Genomic DNA, 22,737 nt, shown 5'->3' with positions numbered 1-22,737 from the left:
ACAAGGAAAATACATTAAGCTTTATTTTTCTTATGTTTGATAACCTCAACTCTTCCTCTTAGCCTTTTACATTCACGTTTTTTTGCTTTTATGGAATTTGAATAAGGAATATTTTTTATAAATATGAAGTAAATTCATTAGCTTAATGTATTTTTTAATCCCAGTGGTGAAAAATGTTTGGTAGATGTGCCAGTGGCTTTTTGCTGCGTAGCAAACCATCCCAAAACTTTGTGGCTTAAAACAACATTTATGTGGCTCATAATTCTGTGGTCCATTCTGGTCTCAGGTAGGTCCATGCATGTATTTATGGTCAGCTAACAGCTAGAAGGCTCTGCATTGAGGATTAACTGGCTGTTCACTAGGGCAATAGTAGCAACTGGGCCACATGACTTTTCATGGAGCAGGCCAGCCCAGACTTAAAACACAAGGTAGCAGATTTCCAAGAGAGAGTGAGCAGAATTGTATAATCTCTCAAGGATAGACTCAGAACCAGCATGCCATTTCTGCCACCACATTTTACAGGTCAAAGCAAGTCACAAGGCCAGCTCAGAAGAGGTACAGAAGTAGACTCCACTGTTTTTTTGTTGTTTTTTTTTTGTTGTTTTTTTTCTTTTGTTTTTTTTAGACAGGGTCTTGCTGGAGTCTAGTGTCACCTAGGCTGGAGTATGTGGTGGGTTTATAGTTTACCACAGCCTCAAACTTCTGGGCTCAAGCTATCCTCCTGGCTCAGCTTCCTAAGTAGCTAGGACTAGCTGCATGCCACCATGACTGGCTAACTTTTAAAAAATTTTTGTAGAGATAAAGTCTCACTGTATTGCCCAGGCTGGTTTATTCACATATTCCCATTTACAGGCATACCTCAGAGATATTGCAGGCTCTGTTCTAGACCACAGCAATAAAGCAAGTCACACTATTGTTTCGTTTCCCGGTACATATAAAAGTTATGTTTATACTATACTATAGTCTGTTAAGTGTGCAATAGCATGATATCTAAAAAAAAAAAAAAAAAAGTATGTACCTTAATTTTAAAATTCTTTATTGCTAAAACATCCTAAGGATCATCTGAGCCTTCAGCAAGTCATCATCTTGTTGGGTGGCAGGTCTTCCCTGGATGTTGATGGCTGCTGACTGATCAGGGTGGTGGTTGCCAAAGGTTGGGGTGGCTATGACAATTCCCTAAAATAAGGCAACAGTGTTATTTGCCACATCAGTTGACTCTCCTTTTATGAAAGATTGCCTGCAATGCTGTTTGACAGCATTTTACCCACAGTAGAATCTCTTTCAAACTTGGAGTAAATTCTTGCAAACCTTGCCACTGTTTTATGAAGGAAGTTTATAGAATATTCTAAATCTTTTGTTGTCATTTCAACAAAGTTCATAGCATCTTCACAAGGAATACAGTTCATTTCAAGAAATCACTTGCTCATCCATAAGAAACAGCTCCTCATCCATTAAAGTTTTATCACAAGCTTGCAGCAAGTCAGTCACAATCAGGCTATACTTGTAGTTCTCTTGCTATTGTCACCACGTTTGCATTTATTTCCTCAATTGATGTCTTGAACCCCTCAAGTCACCCCTGAGGGTTAGAATCAACTTATTCCAAACTCCTGTTAATGTTTTTGCCTTTCCAATCAATCATGACTATTATTTTTTGTGTGTGTTTTTGTTTGTTTGTTTGAGATGGAGTCTCGCTCTGTCACCCAGGCTGGAGTGTAGTGGCATGATCTCAGCTCACTGCAACCTCCACCTCCCGGGTTCTAGCAATTCTCCTGCCTCAGCCTCCTGAGTAGCTGGGACTACAGGCACGCACCACCACACTAGGCTAATTTTTGTATTTTTAGTAGAGACAGGGTTTCACCAGGTAGGCCAGGATTGTCTCGATCTCTTGACCTCATGATCTGCCCGCCTCAGTCTCCCAAAGTGCTTGGATTACAGGCGTGAGCTACTGCGCTTGGCCCAATCATGAATATTCTTAATGGCATCTAGAATGCCATTTCTTTCCAGAAGACTTTCAATTACTTTGCCCAGATTTATCATAAGAATCACTACCTGGCAGCTGTAGCCTTACAAAATACATTTTTAAAATAATAAGACTTGAAGGTTAAAGTTACTCCCTGATCTATGTGCTGCAGAATGGATTTTGTGTTAGCAGGCATGAAAACAACATTAGTCTCCTTGCACATCTCCATCAGAGCTCCTGTTTGACCAAGTGCATTATCAATGAGCAGTAATCTTTTGAAAGGGATCCTTTCTTTTAAGCAGTAGGTCTCAAAAGTGGGCTTAAAATATTTGGTAAACTGTGCTATAAATTGATATGCTATCATAAAGCCTTTGTTCTTTCATTTATAGAACAGAGGCAGAATAAGTTTAACGTAATTCTTAATGACCCTAGGATTTTCAGAATGGTAAATGAGCATTGGTTTCAACTTAAAGTTATCAGCCACATTGGCCCCCAACAAGAGAGCCTGTCTTTGAAGCTTTGAAGTTAGGCATTTACTTCTCCTTTTTAGCTATGAAAGTTCTAGATGGCATCTTCTTCCAAAAGAAGCCTGTTTTATCTGCATTGAAAATCTATTATTTAGTGTAGCCACCTTCACCAATCATCTTACCTAGATCTTCTGAATAGCATGCTGCAGCTTCTATATCAGCACTTGCTGCTGAACCTTGCACTTTTGTGCTATGGAGGTGGCTTCTTTTCTTAAACCTCGTGTACCAACGTCCACTAGCTTCTAACATTTCTTCTGCAGCTTCCCCACCTCTCTTCCTTCACTTTCATAGAACTGAAGAGTTAGGGCCTTGCCCTGCGGTATGTTGTGGGTTGTTTGATCTTTTATCCAGACCACTAAAACTTTTTGCAAATCAGCAATAAGGCTGTTTTGCTTTCTTATTATTTGTATGTTCACTAGAGTGGCACTTTTTATTTATTTATAGAACTTTTTCTTTGCATTCACAACTTGGCTAAGAGGCCTAGGTGTTTGTCCCAAGAGGCCTAGCTTTTGGTTTATCTTAGCTTTGGACATGCCTACCTCACCAAGCTTAATTATTTCTAGCTTTTGATTTAAAGTGAGAGATGTATGACTCTTACTTTCACTTGAAAACTTAGGGGCCATTATAGGGTTATTAATTGGCCTTATTTCAATACTGTTGTGTCTCAGGGAATAGAGAGGCCTGAGAGGGAGAGAGATGGGAGAACAGCCAGTTGGTGGAGCAGATAGAACACACACATTTAAGTTAGCCAATTTTTATCAGCGCAGTTCATCGTGCCCCAAAACAATTCCAAGAGTAACATCAAAGATCATTCATCACAGATTATTATAATGGATATAATAATACTGAGAAAGTCTGAGACATTGGGAGAACTACCAAAATGCAACAGAGACACAAAATGAGCACATGCTTTTAGAAAAATTGCACCAATAGACCTGCTCAATGCAGTTTCCACAAACCTTAAATTTGTAAAAATTGTGGTATCTGTGAAGTACAATACAGTGAAGCTCAATAAATCAAGGTATGCCTGTGCTTTATATCAACTCTAGATTACTTATGATACCTAACACAATGTAAATGTTATGTGAATAGTGGTTTTACTATATCATTTTTAAGTTTGCATTACTTTTTATTATTGTACTTAAAAAAAAATTCAATCCGGTTGAATCAATTCAATGCGGTTGGTTGAATCCGCAGATGTGAACCCTGTAGATACAGAGGGCCAGCTATATGTGATATGTCCTGTTTTAAATACTTTTCAGCTCATACAATTTTTACTCTTTAGTCTTTTTGTTGAAAAGCCTAAGACATTTTTATTTTTCCAGCTTCTTTCCATTTTATATTCCAGCTTTTTAAAGGTCTACTTTTAAAGTTGATCTTTTCAAATGGGCTTTTATTTGTTTACCCATTTTTATCATTTATCAGCTTTTAGTAATGCTTCCAAAACAAATTTGTTTCCAAAACAAATCTAGGTAAGAAATAAAGCTCCAGTAGCTGTTTCCTCATTGAACTGACATAGACTGAGCACCTACTTTGTGTCAGGTATATTTCCAAGAGCAGGAGCTCTAACAGAGACCAATTCTAGGAGCCTGCTCTTGTGGAACTCACATTGCAGAATGAGAAAACAGACATGAAACAAACAAATATACAAGTCAGTTGGTGAGATTAGAGGAGCTATGGGGAAAAAAAAAAGCAGAATTAGGAAGACAAGGAATGTGCAGAGGAAGAGAATGGGGGAAGGATTTGCTTTTTGATATGAAATGGCCTGGGAAGGTCTCTCTGATTAGGGAACCCGAAGAGACTATGGAAGTGGGTCATGAGAGTGTATGAGGGAAGAATGTTGCAGGCAGAGGAAGCCATAGTCCAAAGGCCCCAAACAGGGGCATGCTTGGCATGTTTGAGGAACTGCAAGGATGCCTGTGACACTAGAGCAAAGAAAGCAGTGAGGAATGTGGTGGGAGATGAGGTTGAAGGGCTTGTTTGGGATGTGGAGTTGGCAGGTGGGGTGACCACATAGAGTGGGCTGGTGGTTGACAGAGCCAGCTACACATTCTAGTCACTCTGGGAGCTTTGAAAAAATGTCTGGGCCCAATCCCAAAATCTGTTTTAATTGGTCTGGGTTGAAATCTGGTCAAGTCTTTATAAAATGTTACCAGAATAAATCTAGTGTGTAGTCAGGGTCTGGTACACCTTAGTAAAGCGTGGCTCTGACTCTGAGTGAGAGGGGAAGCCACTGAAAGATTTTGCACAGAATGACACAGCTTGATCACCCTGGCATGTGCCTCTTCCTCACCCACATTCCCCTCTGGACCCTACGATCATGCCTTAGTATGAAGCTTGGGATCCTGCCTCACCCTTTTAGAGAAGAGAGTGAATGCGACCTAAGCAACCTCTCTGGGCACTTCACCTGTTCTGCCTCTGCCAGGTTGTCTGGGTAAGTGTCAAGGATGTAATAGAAGGAAAAGAGGAAGACTTCTAGGAACAAGAGCCCCTCCTGTCCCCTTCCAAGACAAGTTGGAGACAGAGCTCCTGCCTTTTTCAGTTTGCTTCCAGCAGGCAATCCCTGGGCCTCCCTCCCAGTGTTAGTCACAGTATTTACTGATTGATTTAAGAACCAATAAGTGGTGTATGTCACTTCTGCTGATCCCTATGATGAAAATATTAAAACTCCTACACATATGTCATATATGTAACCTAGTACCCCAAACCTTGCAGTCATGTTCTGTTACCATAAAAGATATGCTCAGAAATAATATAAGCCTGCTATCTAAATTGCACCTTTTTTCCTTTGAAGTAACAGTATAATGTAGTTGTTCAGACTGGGAACTCTGAAACTGGCTAATTTGCATTCTGGTTCTAACACTAGCTAGCTGAGTGACAAATCCATTGTGTGCTTCAGACAATGGTGTCAATAAGGCTGTTGTCAGTCTGAATGAGTAGATACATATAAAGTGCTTAGAAAAGTGCATGACACATATTTAGGGCCCCCAAAAATCTAAATATTAATGTGTCTATAGTTTCCTTCTTGATTTAATTACCACACAAATGAATCTCTCTTAAATTTTATCAACAGCATAGGAGACTTCTATATGCATAATACGTCTTTTGGTAGCATGTTAGGCACATTCTTCTCTGTTTAATTGCTAAAAACATAAAGATGCTACATCTTAAGTGGAGTAAATTTCAATTGAGAAAAGGAAGGTAATCTCAAAACAGTTTTAGAAAACAAACCACCCATTTTATATCATTGCTGTGCAAAAATAATTACTGGCAAAACTCTCTAATTCCTGGCCTTCTCATGGTCAGAAAGAACAGCAGCCTCTTTTGGACAAGCTGAGGCTGGGAATGTAAAGAATTAAGAAGTGAACAAGAAATGTTTTCAACATATTTATCTAGAGAACCATCTAGAGAAGTGCCTGCTTTGCCAGCAAAGATGAAAATCTGAGATTCCATTGTGGCCTCCCAAACTGCTCCCCTAGCAGAGGTTACAAGATTTAGTGGATGATGGTGGGGGAGGACGATAAGGGGGGAGGTTACACAGTTTCATCCTCACAGGAAAGGGACTACTTGGACTCACATTATTTCTCTAACTTTCTTTATACATAGAAATGTCTCATCTTTGTTTCATAGGATTCAGAAAGCTAATAAAAACTTACTGGAATATGAAAATATGATGACATATTTATTGAAAATGCAAATGTGATACTTACAGGTACTAGCAGCCCTAAAGGCACCGGAAAGCTAATGTATCTTTATTCAAAGGGAAGGCTTTACTTCAGAGCTTTATTTGAGCTTAACACCCCACTTCAGTGATATCTAAATAAAAGTGAAATAGAAAATGCCTCTTAGGAAAGAATGCCCTAATTTCAGCATTTCTCTTATATTAATTTAGAGGTCTCATTTTAACATTGCCCACAGGATAAAGTCTAAATTTCTCAGCTGCACAAGCTGACCTCAATCTTTTCTGCATCTTCTTCTACCCCATCTCTACAGTGGCCCTACCTCCATCACTTCCCTTTTCAGGAGTTAGTGCATCTGAAAGGCACACTCATTTCTCTATATCTTTACTCCTAAAACAGTTTGTTCAGTTTTATTTCTGTTGAAATTTTGCATATCCTTCAAAAGTCAGTTCTCTTGGATGATTTTCTCTGATTCCCCAGGTCTGGAATTATAGCTTCTTCCTTAGCTCTCTCAGTCCCTTGTTCTTCATTTATTGCCCTGAGTTAGTTCTGCCCACTGTTTATCATCCTTTTATGATAATAAACAGTTAGCTCTTTGGGGAAAGAGTACAATATTTCTTAGTCATATGTGTTTGGCATATATACAGTACCACATATAGACCAGAAACTAAATACCTGTGAAATGAATGAAACACAAAGACCAAAAAACATTTCCAGAACTAGAACGTACTTTTCTCGAAATCCCTACATGTCATCTCTTTATCTCACAGCCATTTGTACTGCCACCCTTCTTTGTATGTCTTCTATGACGTCTAATTATGACATTTCTTGCTCAATTAGGAGCATTTACTGCTCCAAGTTGACCCTAGGACAATAATTTGACCTGAATGAGATCAAATTCAATCTTTATTCAATGTCCTTCAAGATCTGACTTATGCCATCAGCAAATCTCATGTCACTCCTCTCCTCTCACTCTGTAACATCCATACGAAATTTCTGTCCCAGAAATGGGTTTTCTGTGTGGAATGCCTTGTTTTTCCCTTTTCCTCCTCTTTATCTTCCATTGGCTGGCTACTCATGCACCAGATTCTAGATAAGATGTTGCTCATTTTGGAAATTATCCCTAGCTTCCCACACCATCTCCAGCCCCAGATTAGATAAATTCTTTCTCCTTAGTGATCTAATAGCTAACAGTTAGATATCAGAAAGACTTGGGTCAAGATCTGAAGCTATTGTTACTAGTAATTTTAGACATTTGCAAACTTTAGCTTATTAAGTCATAGATTTTAGACATTCGCAAACTTTAGCTTATTAAATCATAGATCACTGGGCCCCATCCTCAGAGTCTCTGAATCAGTGGGTCTGGGATGAATCTCAAGAATGTGCTTTTACAACAGCTTTCTGGGTGACACTGATGATGCTGTTCTGAGGAGCACAGAGATAACTGATGCTTTCGATAATTTATTCATCTACTTTTGTTTGCCCCTGTAAACTTTAGTTTCAGCATCTGCAAAGTGAGGCTAAAAGGAGTGTTTAAAAATTAGTTGAGATAACGTATGTGAAGGGGTTGACATGAATTAGGGCTCAATGACAGTTAATATTGTTTTTGTTTTATCATTGCTTTCATAACACTGTGTTGAATTCCAAACTGAACAGATCGTGCCAAGTAAGCTGAGAACCCCCAAAAGAACAAAGATTGGTTTTATTATTATTGTGTCACAGGTGTCTTATGAAGTGTGTTAGTAGTCAGTAAATAAACATACAATGGAGTGAATTCAAATACAAGCATTCAATAAGTATTTAGTGAAACAAATTTAATGCTTCTTGTAGGTAGCCCCTACCTAGAATGTTCCAGATTTCTCCATTTAGCTCACTTTATTCTTGGTATTCTTGGGACTGTTTTGTTGATTATTTCCTAAATTACTTTTTGGTTATGGTGAGTCAGTCCCCAAGCTTTCCTTTCTAAGAAGATTATACAAGCAACAGAAAGAACTTCTTCCTGTAAAGAACTAGAAATGAATAACCACGTGGGCTATTCATTTGTCTCTGTAGTTTCGGTTTCATACTGAATGAAAGCAATTGCATAAAAGTATTCCCCTGCCTTCTGTGCTTGAACATATGCCTTTACTTAACAGTGGATATGGGTTAGAAATTAACATGTGAAGAATTTAACTTTCATTTCTTTGCAAATTTATGAAGCCTCCTCTTTGGAAAAGCCTTTCCTATTTTTACTGTCAGTCTATACCCCTTTGACCTCAGAACCTTGTATTTGGTATTCATATATTATTAGTTCGGCGAGTATTTTTTTCACCAAGTGCCATGTGGCAAGCACTATTTTTATGGTGGTGATGCGACACTAAAACAAAACCCCTGCTTCACGGAACCTAAAGCGTAGCATTTATCGACTTGCACTGTAATTGTTTGCTTCTCTGTCTCCTCCCCTGCTAAGTTTCAGCCTCCTGATGGTAGATGCAGTATCTAATTGAACTTTGAGTCTCCCCCTCAATGTCTAGTATATGGTAGACATTCATATCTATGGATAATTATTATTTACATACAGAGACCCTTCATTATACTGGTGTGAGAAATGGAACTGAGCACCAGAGATCATATAATGCTTGTCCTTGAAACAGTTTGGCACGAGCTGTGTATTCTTTGACTTCCAAAGTGTTAGTTTGAATTTTAATTAGGATCAGCCAGTAAAATGTGGGAGATTTTACATAAGAATCCAGATTTCCAGCTTCTCTTGTAAAAGCCCACATTCCTGTATCACACAATGAGCTGAAGCTGTGGCTGGTCCACCTGCTTCTTGAGATGGGGCATGCTTTCTCCATTTCACTACAACCCTTACCATGCCCTATCATTTTGCACATGTCGGGGAGGGGCAGGGGGGTGATGTGTGGTGAAGGGAGAATGAAGTTCTTCCAATTCTTCATAAATTCACTGAAAGTGTGCGTTCATAAGCTTATAGCAACCTAACTCCCAACACTGTAAATAATAACTTACTTTTTTTCCTTCAGTGATGTGGAATGCTAACAAGCATTTGTTTACATTTGAACTATATATCATATTGAGTAAACAATCTAAATTTTGTCTGTTGTTTTTCTGCATTTTCACAGAAGGTTTCTTGTATTTCTCAAATTAAATAATTGCCAGCTACATTCTACTGTAATGTGTATCCTAGTCCAAAGTAAAAATATATCTAAATCTATCTGGTTTAGAATTCTTTTCCTCCTTTTATGATTACTGAACTAATTCTTTTTATTTGTCTTGGTTTTGTCATTTGAGACTAGAATACTTAAAAACATAAAATTGAATTAAGATTATAGTTTATCCACCTAAATATATTCGTGCTTTGTTTCAGTTATCCTTAAAAAGAAGAGGAAGCAAAGATTTGCCAAAATCTGAAAAAAAGGCTCAACAGACTCCCACAGAGGTATGTGGAAATAAAATTTCAACTAGTACATCAAGTACCTCTAAGTGTATATAATAATAAGCTACATTTATAAATAGATATAATGTCCAGATAAACTTATGGAAAACAAAGTCAAATTTGCTTATCAATTATGTAGTTGTGGATACAGGCAGTATAAATCAGGATATTTACTAATAAAGCCAGCCGTAATATCCCTATTATAATTGCTTTACATTGTAAGTACACAGAAAAATGTCATTCGTACTTTATACGCTGCTGTATTTGAGAACTATACTCATGATGCTAATCTTGTCCTTTTATAATTAATAAGGTCAATAGAAAGGCTGTTCCTATAGTGTCAGGAGAAAGTAAAGAAAGGAATGTTACAGAGGGAAGTCAGAAGGGAGAGAAAGGCTCGTTATATATTTAGAGACCCCTGGAATGAAGTAATTCTCCATACCAGTGATTGGAGAAGCAAAATAAAGGAGACAAAGGAATAAAAATGAAAGTTGAAAGATGTACTCAACATGGGCTTGTTAAAAACCTTAGAAACACAGCCACAGTAAAGACTAGCTCTGCTTCCAAGGTAAAAAGAGGTGCCAATGGTTGTAATGAAGAAGATTTTAAAATGGAAGGGGAAACATTTGGGATAAAAGTGACACTATTGTTAAGGAAAGGGATCCCGATCCAGACCCCAAGAGAAAGGGATCCCGATCCAGACCCCAAGAGAAGGTTCTTAGATCTCACGCAAGAAAGAATTCAGGGCGAGCCCATAGAGTAAAGTGAAAACAAGTTTATTAGGGAAATAAAGGAAGAAAAGAATGGCTACTCCATAAACAGAGCAGCCCCGAGGGTTGCTGCTGGTTACCCATTTTATGGTTATTTCTTGATGATATGCTAAACAAGGGTGGATTATTCATGCCTCCCCTTTTTAGACCATCTAGGGTAACTTCCTGATGTTGTCATGGCATTTGTAAACTGTCATGGCACTGGTGGGATTGTAGCAGTGAAGATGACCAGAGGTCACTCTTGTGGCCATCTTGGTTTTGGTGAGTTTTAGCTGGCTTTTTTACTGGAACACGTTTTATCAGCAAGGTCTTTATGACCTGTATCTTGTGGTGACCTCATATCTCATCCTGTGACTCGGAATCCTTAACCATCTGGGAATGCAACCCAGTAGGTTTCAGCCTCATTTTACCCAAGTCCTATTCAAGATGTAGTTGTTCTGGGTCACGTGTCTTTGACATTATGACTCTCCAAAAGCACTCGGCTAGATATTAACCTTTAAACTATGTCCATTGGATTCTATGGTACTGTAGTATACTTTTATGATTACAAGGTTTTTTTTCACATTCGATAGATCATTTAACTAAAGTGATTTTAAATATTCAAAATTTGAAAAAGTTGATCTCAGACATTTTTTAAAGCATAACATATTAACTGTATATTATTTTCCTTTTTCCTCTCTGTACCTGCTCTATTCCTGCTCTGTTTTCTCTGGTACTTGCACCAGAATGTGTATAGACCTCAGCACTTTTAGAATCCCAGAGAGTCTCACAGCCAAGACCATGATACCATTTTTCTGTACCTTTCTCTCTGTTCCCGTAGTAAGTCCAAATATACTCTGTCACTACAGCTTTTCCACTCTGTCTTTGCTGTCACTTTATTCAACTCACTCTAAATATTTTGTTGTGAATCATTTCACGTGTTGCCATGAATCTTCTTTCCTACCTTGTTTATGGAGTAGACACTGTATCTACATTTTTCCTATTCTTACACTTTCTGTGTTAAAAGTTTATTTATTCTTTTCAACCATAGTCTCTGATGCAGGAATTCTTAACCGTTTAGTCTTGGCTTTATGGACCTCCACTCACTATGCATGTGGGCAACTTTCTGCAAAAACATCCACAACTTTAATCAGTTTCTCAGTGAGGCCTGGGACCTTACAAAAGTCAGGATGCCATGCAATCCACCAGTTTGCCCAGTTCGCCCAGTTTTCATGGGCAAAAACTTCTTATTTATATATACTGCAGCATTTGAAGTTTCTGCTATCATTTCCAACACATCTATTTTCAGAGCTTATGACCTGTCACTTTTCAAAAACCCACCCTAGGAGATGGATCAGGCTATCTCCGATGGGATATCTCAATTATAAAATGGTCCATTTTTACAAAATTATAACGCGATTCCAATGTTCAGTCAAGGTTGCAAGCCATTGATCCACATATTTGAATTACTGAAAATATACCATTCTATTGTAATTCTTGTTTATGCATTCATCTCTCCTACTTAGCCAGGGCATTTTTGTAGACAGGACTCATCTTATTCAGCTTTGAATCATCTGTGTCTAGTGATTGGCATTCTGCACATGTTCAATACATGCTTTTAAATATTCCTGTGTCTCCTTTTTCTATGTTAAACCACACAAAATTGCCAACATGCTATTGATCTACAGAAATGGCAATTTCATATGGTCCAAACCTCTATTATTCATTTAGCTTTGTATTTCATTTTGTTAATTTGCTTCTGCATCTTTGATCTCTTCCTCACATGATCCTCCAGCAGCACAGTGACTTTAGTTACAGAGAATTTATATTGCACGGCAATTAAGAACTGTATCTCTAGGGCCAGGTTGCCTAGGTTGAAATCTCTGGCATATACCGACTGTATGAACTTGGGCCCATTACTTATTCTTTTTGTGCCTCTATTTCCTCATGTATAAAATGGGAATCATAATAGAGAGTTGTTGCACGGAGTAAACGAGTTAATATATGTAATCAATTAGAATGCAATTTAGTTTCTAGCAGTGGCTCTTAAAGTCAAAGCCAGGCTTAGCTCATTTATTACTGGCCTTCATCATATCTTTATGTTCCCCTCTTCACATGTAATTTGCATCTTAAATTGAGTGAGTCTTAAAATACACAAAAATAACAAATAACTTGCTTCACACCTCAGAGCATTTTAATTTTTCTTGCCTACTGTTCACTGTGGGTAATAGGAGCAAGTATTTACTGCTCAATTACTGTAGACCAGGCACTTTGCATGCAATCTCCTGTCTTTTTCAATAATTATGTATGATATTTCTATGCCAAGTTTCCAATGCAGCCTACAATAGTTGGGTTACAAGATGAGGATGCAAGCATATTGGCATACAGGGTTGTAAACTCTTGGCATTGCAGAAACTGCGCATTTTGTATCTTGAAAAGATTTATTTTTAAATAAATAAAATAATTACCATGCCCATTAGCCCTTGATGCAGTTCCTTCCCTCATAATGCCTCTATTACATGCAGTCTTTGTCCAAGTGTTAAAATAATTGTTGTTTTCATTCCTTTGGGCAGGAGAGCTTACATACACACTCATCAGATATTTTCTTTTTTATTTGCTTAATATAACCCAGTGAAGTGTTATTCTGCTTCAGTTTGTGCCTTGTATCACAACCACTGCTGTTTTGGTTAGACTCAATTTGCAGTATATGCCAACTATACTAGCAAATAAAGGCCTTGCCTTGCAATCAAGGACTTCCACCACACATGCAACCCTAGCTGGCTTCCCAGTCTCATCTACTCTTGCATGTCAAATAAAACCTAGCCTATGTAAAAGCATATTTGACATTGTTGGTCATGTTTCTGATCAAACATTGTTCTAATTATTGGCCTGCATGACCTTAGATTTCCCCTCCCAAACCTTTGACCTGTCTGTCTCCCTTCCTTTTTTTTTTTTTTAGATGGAGTCTTGCTCTATCATTCCATCACCCAGGCTGGAGTGCAGTGGTGCAGTCTCAGCTTACTGCAACCTCCACCTCCCGGGTTTAAGCAATTCTCCTGCCTCAGTCTCCCGAGCAGCTGGGACTACAGGTGCATGCCACTATCCCAGCTAATTTTTGTATTTTTAAGAAAGACAGGGTTTCACCATATTGGCCAGGCTGGTCTCGAGCTCCTGACCTCGTGATCCACCCACCTCAGCCTCCCAAAGTGCTGGGATTAGAGACATGAGCCACCGCCTCCAGCCATCTGTCTCCCTTTCTTTTCTTCTCCTCATTGGTTGTGTCTGTGACCATTATGATAGGTTCAACCATCACCTCTACGTATCTCATCCACACGTCCTCACTTCTAGACCTGAGCTCTAAGTGCCAAGATGTAATCTTAGTAATCTAATCATGAGCCTGAGATTCTACATGACTGTTGATGGATGTTTCCACCCCATGTCCCTCCACCAGAACACCTCACAGACAGCATTCTTAAAACCTTAAACCCATATTCTTCACACAAAACCATTTCCATTTCTCCTTTGTATTTTTCAATTTGGTTAATGACTGGGCTTTGAGGTTGTCCTGAGAATGTCATGAGAATGTATGAGAAGAACTTCTGTAAGTTTCATTCCACTATCCTTTCAGCAGGCAGAACCAACATTATCCATTTCAGACTGATGAGAGTACATCCTATTTTAAAAGTGATTTAAATGGAATGCTCCTCTTTGTTCATTCTCTATCCTTGCTATTGGCCATACAATCCAATGAGACCCCTCAACTTAAAAATTCAGGGTCATCTTTGATTCCTCTGCTGATGTGATCCAAAACATTGTAACATATCCTTGGTCTCATCCTCACTGAATTAGTGGGAGGGTCCCAGCACATAGTATAATATATTGTAGGCAGCTTCTCTCTTCCCTTGTGAAATGAGTTCTTCTATCAAAGCTTTCCATGACATACCCTCTTCTCCTCCTCTCTGGATGCTACTAAGGCTCTCTCATCTCTTCTGGTAGTCCTTCTCTTCTTTCTTCTAAACCTCTTCTAGAGGAAAGCGTACAAGACAACACATCTTATTTCTTTGCTTTTACCACATTGCTCTATTTTTTTTTCTTTTATGCTTCTTTTCTAGAGGCAGCATGTGCAGTGGAAGGAATATGAGTTTGGGACTCAGCCAGAATATAGACTGTGCTCTGTCACTTATTAACTTGTGCACTGCAATGTTAATAAATGTCTCCCATCGGCAAAGGGGAGATTGCATCACCTATCTTGAAGGGCTGATATAAGGATTCAATACTATATGGAATGTAATGTTCAGGTTCTGCACACTCAGCAGCTCTCAAACCCTTCATATTCCCATTAGTAGATAGGAAGACAAGAGATCTGTCCCCTGTTCTCCATCTCTTCCATCTCAAAGGCTCTGTGTGGTATTTACTGAGTGTCTCTGGCAGAAGCTCATTATTCTCCTCACCTTCTCACCAGTGGTTGCTCCTTTTTATTTATTTTCATTTTTTTAAATGAAGAAACCAAAGTTCACAGAAGTTACATGATTGGCTCAAAATACATACTTAAAAGATAATTTTGAGAAATTGTCCTTGGGAGAAATGTCCATAGATATAATAACATGCTTCGGTAATATCCCTCAGAGAAAGATTTCCACTAGTCCTTTTGTACTTTTCAGTTTAGTTAATGACTGGGCTCTGAGGCTGTCATAAGAATGTGTGAGAAGAACTTCTATAGTTCCACTATCCTTTCGCCAGGCTGCACCAGCTTTATCCATTTCAGACTGATGGGAGTACATCCTATTTAAAATGTGATCTAGATGGAAAAACTAACAATTTCTCCTTGGATGGACCATTCCAGTGTCAAACTTTCCTGACTTACGGGCCTCTAAAACAATTCTCCTTTGAATAAAAACAGGGGACAGATTATTTTCTAAGTGACACAGAAATCAAGAGCCTGAGCATTAGTTTCAGACAGAACTGGATTCAAATTTCACCTTTGTCCTTTGCTATTCATTAGCTGTGTAACCTTCAAAGAGTTACTGAACATCTTTAAACCAGGAACTTTAATACCTACTCCTAAATTTACTCTGAATATTAAATTAGGTTCATATTTGTAAAACACTTTTCAGCACTTGGCTCAGTGTAAGTGGCAAAAAAGTGGCAGCGAATGCAAAGGAACCACATGCTCCTTGAACAGATTTTATATTTATTACTGCAATAATGAAACAAAACAAAAGAAACACTGCTGAAATGATCACCAAACAGTTGTATGCAGTTACAACATATAATAATCTCTGAATAGTGATGACCACAGTTTGTCTCTTTTCATATTCCTTTTCCTTTTTGCTTCCAGAATGTAACATTGTTCTAATCTTTAATTTGCCAAAGAATTTAAGTGATCTGAAGAAAATAGTCAGTGTCTGCTTCTGTTTGTCTGTCATTAAATCTGTATTGCAAGAAAAAGAAATTATTTTTCCAGGTGTCCTCTTTTGGTTGTTTCCTTGATTTACATAAGAATGATGTCCTATCCTTGTCCCTCTTTTCCCCCAAATGAGGAGGACAATGAAGATCTGAAGTGCCAGCTGCAGTTCGTTAAGGAAGAAGCCGCTTTGATGAGAAAGAAAATGGCCAAGATTGATAAAGAAAAGGACAGATTTGAACACGAGCTTCAGAAGTACAGATCCTTTTATGGGGATCTGGACAGTCCTTTGCCCAAAGGAGAAGCTGGAGGCCCTCCCAGCACCAGGGAGGCCGAGCTCAAGCTACGGCTAAGGCTGGTGGAGGAAGAAGCCAACATCCTGGGCAGGAAAATCGTCGAACTGGAGGTGGAGAACAGAGGCCTGAAGGCGGAACTGGACGACCTTAGGGGTGATGATTTCAACGGCTCGGCCAACCCGCTCATGAGGGAGCAGAGCGAATCTCTGTCAGAGCTGCGGCAGCACCTGCAGCTGGTGGAAGACGAGACGGAGCTGCTGCGGAGGAACGTGGCCGACCTGGAGGAGCAGAACAAGCGCATCACTGCGGAGCTCAACAAGTACAAGTACAAGTCCGGCGGTCACGACAGCGCGCGGCACCACGACAACGCCAAGACCGAGGCCCTGCAGGAGGAGCTGAAGGCAGCGCGCCTGCAGATCAACGAGCTCAGCGGCAAGGTCATGCAGCTGCAGTACGAGAATCGCGTGCTTATGTCCAACATGCAGCGCTACGACCTGGCCTCGCACCTGGGCATCCGGGGCAGTCCCCGCGACAGCGACGCCGAGAGCGACGCAGGCAAGAAGGAGAGCGACGACGACTCGCGGCCGCCGCACCGCAAGCGCGAAGGGCCCATCGGCGGCGAGAGCGACTCGGAGGAGGTGCGCAACATCCGCTGCCTCACGCCCACGCGCTCCTTCTACCCGGCGCCCGGGCCTTGGCCCAAGAGCTTCTCCGATCGGCAACAGATGAAGGACATCCGGTCGGAGGCCGAGCGCCTGGGCAAGACCATCGACCGGCTCATCGCCGACACGAGCACCATCATCACCGAGGCGCGCATCTACGTGGCCAACGGGGACCTGTTCGGACTCATGGACGAGGAGGACGACGGCAGCCGCATCCGCGAGCACGAGCTGCTCTACCGTATCAACGCACAGATGAAGGCCTTCCGCAAGGAGCTGCAGACCTTCATCGACCGCCTCGAGGTGCCCAAGTCTGCGGACGACCGCGGCGCCGAGGAGCCCATTTCCGTGAGTCAGGTACAGTTCTGCCTATTGCGAGCCACGGCGGTGGCCAGGCTGGCCCGCGGAGCCGCGTCCCAGGGGGGCGTCTCGGCGCCCGGACTGCCGCGCCCCGCTTGAGGGAAGCACCCGCTCAGGGCCGCAGTGGGGCCTGAAACCCCCGGCCGGCCCACCCGTTCTTCCACACTGTCCTGCAGGGATGAGGTTTTTGTGACTCCATCATGTAGTCACCATTTCTTCCTGTGTTTTGTTTAAAAGGAAAAGTTAACACCATTCATCACCCTCAATTTTTGTGGAAAGAGTAAAGGATTTTGAGATTTTGAGGCACAGTATTATTTTAGAAGGTCAATATTTTTCTGTTACTCTGCTAGCAGATGAACTGCAAGATGGTCCTGAATAGGAATATTTAGCTGCTGATTTGTGGTTTTCGAGTCAAGATCCATATTGAGTTTAGGATTTTAAAAAAATGACTAGACTGGTAGACCGAGGAGGGCGGATCGCTTGAGCTCAGGAGTTTGGGTCCAGCCTGGTCAGCAAGGCGAGATTCGTCTCTCCAAAACACAAAAAATTAGCCGGTTGTGGTGGCATGCACCTGTAATCCAAGCTACTCCAGAGGCTGAAGTGGGAGGATCTCCTGAGCCCAGGCAGGTGGAGACTGCAGTGAGTGGTGATTGCACTAGTGCACTCCAGCCTGGGCAAGAGTGAAACCTTGTCTCAAAAGAAAGAAAAAAGCTAAAACAGAATTGATGGCCGGTCACTGTGGCTCATGCCTATAATCCCAGAGGCTGAGGAGGGCGGGAGGTCAGGAGTTGGAGACCAGCCTGGCCAACATGGTGAAACCCCGTGTATACTAAAAATACAAAAATTAGCCTGGTGTGGTGGCGCACTCCTGTAATCCCAGCTACTCGGGAGGCTGAAGCAGGAGAATCGCTTGAACCCGGGAGAGGAAGGTTGCAGTGAGCCAAGATTGCACCACTGCACTCTAGCCTTGGTGACAGAGGGAGACTCTGTGTCAATAAAAAAAGAAAAAAAAAATTAATTTAATTAAATAGAACTGATGGATAACTGTTGGTAAATGTAGAAACCAGTGGTAAAGGGACATGATTTTGTGTCTGCAGCCCCCTGAAAGGAACAAATGAAAGCCACTTTTTTTTTTTTACCATAAGTTTAAATAACATGATCATTATTTCCAGAGAAAAATCACTCTCAGTTGTATAGTGGAGAATCTCAGTACTGGGGAAGGAGTCTATACATTAGCTTGAAGGCAACACTAATTCAGAGAAATAGTAATAACTATTCTAGAACAGGGAAAACCAGCATTTTTCCTCCATCCTGATTTGTAGAGGCACACCGGATGAATTGGACTGAGCTGCTTTGGCCAGGTATGGTGGCCATTTAAAGACCAATGCATTTTATCAGAGTTAACCACATGAAAGATAATTTATGAAACAAAACAGGCAATGCTGTTTCCTCTGGCAAGCCTGGTGTCCTGTATCCATTGGAGAACCCACGGAAGTACAACAGCATGCATGGCTTTTAAGACACGCAAGACATTTAAAAGCCAGTTTATGTACAGAAGCATGATTTTAGATTAACTGCCTGTTGGTACAGCTAGAAAAATTGCAACCCTATCGCTTATTTATCTTGCATGTTGCTCCGCTTTGCTATGAAAAATACTGTTTTATGATAAAACTTGTTGAATTTTGATATGTATTCAGTTATACCCTCAGGGAAAATAATAGAAATTAGAGTGAGAGAAAGTGCTGTGTATAAAATTAGGCTTTCAGATTTTATAGATATAGGCTTAAGGGAGGGTGGGGGTTCTTTTGTATCTTAAGTTGAATGAATGCTTAAATTAGTTGATGTGAATTTAAGTTTTAAAGATTATTATTAATTAACTCTTCTCTTTGTCTTTGCATTTACCTTCCCAGATGTTCCAGCCTATCATTTTACTTATTCTCATTCTTGTATTATTTTCATCACTTTCTTACACAACAATATTTAAACTTGTCTTCCTTTTTACACTGTTTTTTGTACTGTAAATTTTTCACCATCTACCATTCATTGTAGTATTTTCAGTTTGTTTATTTTGTTCACCCTTCAAGACAAGAAGTAAAAGAAGTATAATTTCTGTAGTAACCAATGCTATAAAAACACTGAAGACTGCTTATTTCTTTAAAAAGACACAACTCATCTTACCACAACCAAATTCAATAAGAAGCCCAAGCACTAAAATATTTCAGGTAAGAAAGTAAGTGTGACATTTTTCTGTATGAATTGTTTTAATTTTGCTGCTTTTTCATCCTGTTTGTCTCCTCTTGATAAATAATTGGCATATTGAATATAAAAATGGACTACATGTCTCATAATTATTTCTCAGTAGCTCACTATTATTATTCAAAAGCTGGACGAACATTCACAATTTGGTCACGTTTCCAAAAATTACATACATTTGTAAAGTACCTTTGCCAGGTTACATCAAACTAGCAAGATTTTGACATCCAACAAATATCTGAAAAAAAATATGGGAAATAAATGTGACCCTCATGGAAACTAAGTAATGTGTTGTAATGCCAATGTATTTTGTCTACAGAGATATGCTTGGAAACATGAGATTGGATTAGGTCTTAGTTCATTTAAGAAACAATTATCCCCATCCTACTCTGTTTGACCAGATTCCCACCAAACCTGCCATTCCTGCTTTTACTTGTTATACTTGAATTCATGTATTGCTAATTGAACTTATTACTTGGAGTCCTATCCTCCATAATAGAATGCCTCCAGAGCAGGAAATGCTCTATAAATATGATATATGAATTGTTTTGAATAGGGAAAAAATACAGTCATTCTCTAGAATTTCATTAAATATGGTCATTTTCTCGAAATCATTCGACCACAATCCAAGACTGGTAGCGTAGTTCTGGTGGGAGGTGCTCTCGAGATATAAACTAACTTCAGTAAACCTGAGCATCCCCCTTTCTCCTCATACCGAAAGTGGCCTGGATAGACTCCGTCTACCTAAAAGACCTATTCTGTCCATCTCATTGATAGTTTATCCAGTGCCACCCAAGAGTCAGCAATCTCCGCACTTGTTGAAGTCACATATTTGTAAATACTCACAGGCTGGTTGATGGATATGAAAATCTGTGGAAAGTGAAGTATCTTGCACGTCTGCAAAAAGAATATGTGGAAAACTTTGTTCTAAAAGTTGCTATTGGTAATGGGCCTTGGAATCTCCAGGAATTTAACTTTCAAGGGACTCTGATTTATTTATCGTCACATCCTCCCACACATCCATTTGAATATTAATTAAACAAACCAACAAAAAACCTTCACAATAGTCTAAAACTTTAGTTTAGAATAACTGCTCTTACTGTCTACAGGGTTTGTTTGGTTTTGGTTTTTGGTTCTGTTTGTTTTTTGATAGGGGGAGGAGAGACTTGGAGTGAGGAGTTGTTAACCAACGGTTGGAATCTGTCAGTATGCACTTCTGGCTTTTCATTTTAGAGATTCAGAGAACTAGGTAAAACTTCATTACAAAAATGAATGAAATGAGATAAATGCCATGTTTAATCAATTATATATAACTCAGGTGTTTACTTTTTAAAATTTTTCATCTCAGGGATAACAAACACTTTAAAACCTGAAGTTTGTCTGTTAGATCCGTGGTAAGTTTCCAGGCCACCATTTCAGGAACTGAAAGTAAATGTTTGAGGGCTGAAATTTAGCTGAAATATTTATTGTCTTTGGAGCCAGTTACACCTGTTAAAAGGCTCTCAGCCACCTACAGAGCATTTGGAAGTGTGTGGAGTGTTGCAGGTTATTACAATGACTGGGAAGCTTGCTGGCATTTAGACGGAAGGGATCAGAACTTCAAGGTCCCTGAAATCCCACATCACAAAGAATTGTCTTGTCCAAATTGCTGATATTATCTTTGCAGATAAATGTGATATGGTATGCACTCACTCACTTCACAAGCATCATACATATTCACTACCCTGTGTGACTTTAAGAAACTGGCTTTAGATTTTAGTTTTATCATGTGATGAATCAAAAATGAAATAACTAGATCGTAGTTGTCAATGCTAGCTGCACATCAGAATTTCTGGGAAGTTTTTAATTGGGGACCTACTCCATACTAATTGAAATAAAATGTACGGACCTAGGCATCTGTATTTTTTTAAACGCCCCAGAACCACTACTTTTAGATATTTGAATTGTCTAAAATGCACGTTCGATATAGCCCCAACAAAGCTTACAGTAAACTATGTGATACTAAGATATAGGATCATTAGTTGTCTAGGTTTGAGTAGACTTTAAAATTTCAGCTGCTCAGTGGATGTCTGAATTCTCTCCAGAGCATTTCCACTTAGTTGTACAGCCTTTGCCAGAAGGGATATCACCTCCAGTGATAAAGCAGTTATATTTCTGCACTGGTGGTGGTGCCAGAAAACTTGGCTTGCATTAATACAAGTTCTCAAAAACACAGAATCAAAGGTAAATAGGAATAGTACCCAACAGAAAAGAGAACCAAGGTGAATAGTGTGTGGGCACAGCGTCACACAGCCACTGAGAGATATAGGCACGTGTGCACACTGAGTTCAGGCTCAAGATGATCCCACAGTGATCTAACACGTTATTACAACAAAATCCCTAGGCATTCTTAGGTGGACTGACACCATAAATATATGCAAGGGTGGTGCAAACAGCTCAGTGATAACTTGTGACCTGAATAGGGAAGGAGAGCTGTCTGGGCTAACCAAAACACCAGCCTCAACTGTAGATCTCATTTTAGGAACTGTGGTCATGTTCCTTATGTTGCCCTTCTGGCAACAGTGGTATTAATCTTACCTGTGAATTCCTAAAACAGTGATAAGGTTTGACTCTGTGTCCCACTCAAATCTCATCTTGAATTGTAATCCCCATGGGTTGAGGGAGGGACCTGTAATCTCCACATGTAGAGGGAGGCAAGTGATTGGACCATGGGGGTGGTTTCCCCCATGCTGTTCTCATGATAGCAAGTGAGTCCTCACAAGATTTGATGGTTTTATAAATGTTTAGAAGTTCTTCCTTCACTCCTGTCCACTGCCGCCTTGTGGAGAAAGTGCCTGCTTCCCCTTCCACCATGATTGCAAGTTTCCTGAGGCCTCCCTAACTATACAGAACTGTGAGTCAAACCTCTTTCCTTTATTAATTACCCAGTCTCAGGGAAGCTCTTTATAGCAGTGTGAAAGTAGACTAATACAGGCAGTGATTTTATAGAATTTCATGAGACTCTTGAACCTCATCCAGATCCTCCATATGTGAAACTCCTGTGAAATATTGGGGAGAGGAAAGTCAGCTGAAGCAGGACTGGCTTTACTGCTCACAGATTCTGGGGGCTATAGGATCATTCCAACAGCTCCTCTGAAGTTAGTGAATCAACTTTACTGAACAGTTGAATTCCAGGGAGGCTCTTTTCCACTCTGCCCCACTCACTGCATAGACCAGCCTCCCAGTTGTGCCTGTGTGTACACACACAGATCCATCACACTGCGGTGTATAATGAGAAATGCATCCAGGGTCAGGGCATTCAGACCTGCCTCTATCTTAGGGGACATGCTGGGGACCAGTTGGTGGAAGGTGGGGTCAGAAAATTGCCAGCAGGCACGAAGTGACCTTTTTCCTTGCCGTCTTTTCCCTATAACTTA

At 40.0% G+C, this 22,737-nt stretch overlaps 2 protein-coding genes across 3 annotated transcripts in view; both read left to right on the top strand.

The window, feature by feature from the left end:
• The window catches only part of SOGA3 (SOGA family member 3), a 48,684-nt gene extending 29,297 nt beyond the window's left edge, over nucleotides 1–19,387 (top strand). Inside the window, exons 5-7 of the mRNA XM_025382442.1 lie at nucleotides 9,532–9,603; nucleotides 15,890–17,065; nucleotides 18,979–19,387. Coding sequence (XP_025238227.1) covers nucleotides 9,532–9,603; nucleotides 15,890–17,065; nucleotides 18,979–19,089 — 1,359 coding nt within the window. The 3' untranslated portion in view covers nucleotides 19,090–19,387. The remainder of the gene's footprint in view (nucleotides 1–9,531; nucleotides 9,604–15,889; nucleotides 17,066–18,978) is intronic.
• Nucleotides 16,952–22,737, top strand: part of KIAA0408 (KIAA0408 ortholog) — a 35,601-nt gene continuing 29,815 nt past the window's right edge. The window contains exons 1-2 of one of the 2 annotated variants that reach the window (XM_025382444.1): nucleotides 16,952–17,065; nucleotides 18,979–19,290. The gene's annotated coding sequence lies outside the window, so the exon portion shown is untranslated. Of the gene's footprint in view, nucleotides 17,066–18,978; nucleotides 19,291–22,737 lie in introns of those variants that run through there. The other variant, XM_025382443.1, reaches the window with a different exon arrangement.

Source organism: Theropithecus gelada, chromosome 4 (assembly GCF_003255815.1).
Source record: "Theropithecus gelada isolate Dixy chromosome 4, Tgel_1.0, whole genome shotgun sequence".
In the NCBI taxonomy this organism is placed as follows: domain Eukaryota; kingdom Metazoa; phylum Chordata; class Mammalia; order Primates; family Cercopithecidae; genus Theropithecus; species Theropithecus gelada.
Note: the sequence above shows the minus strand (reverse complement) of the source record. Positions and strands in the feature narration are given on the sequence as shown.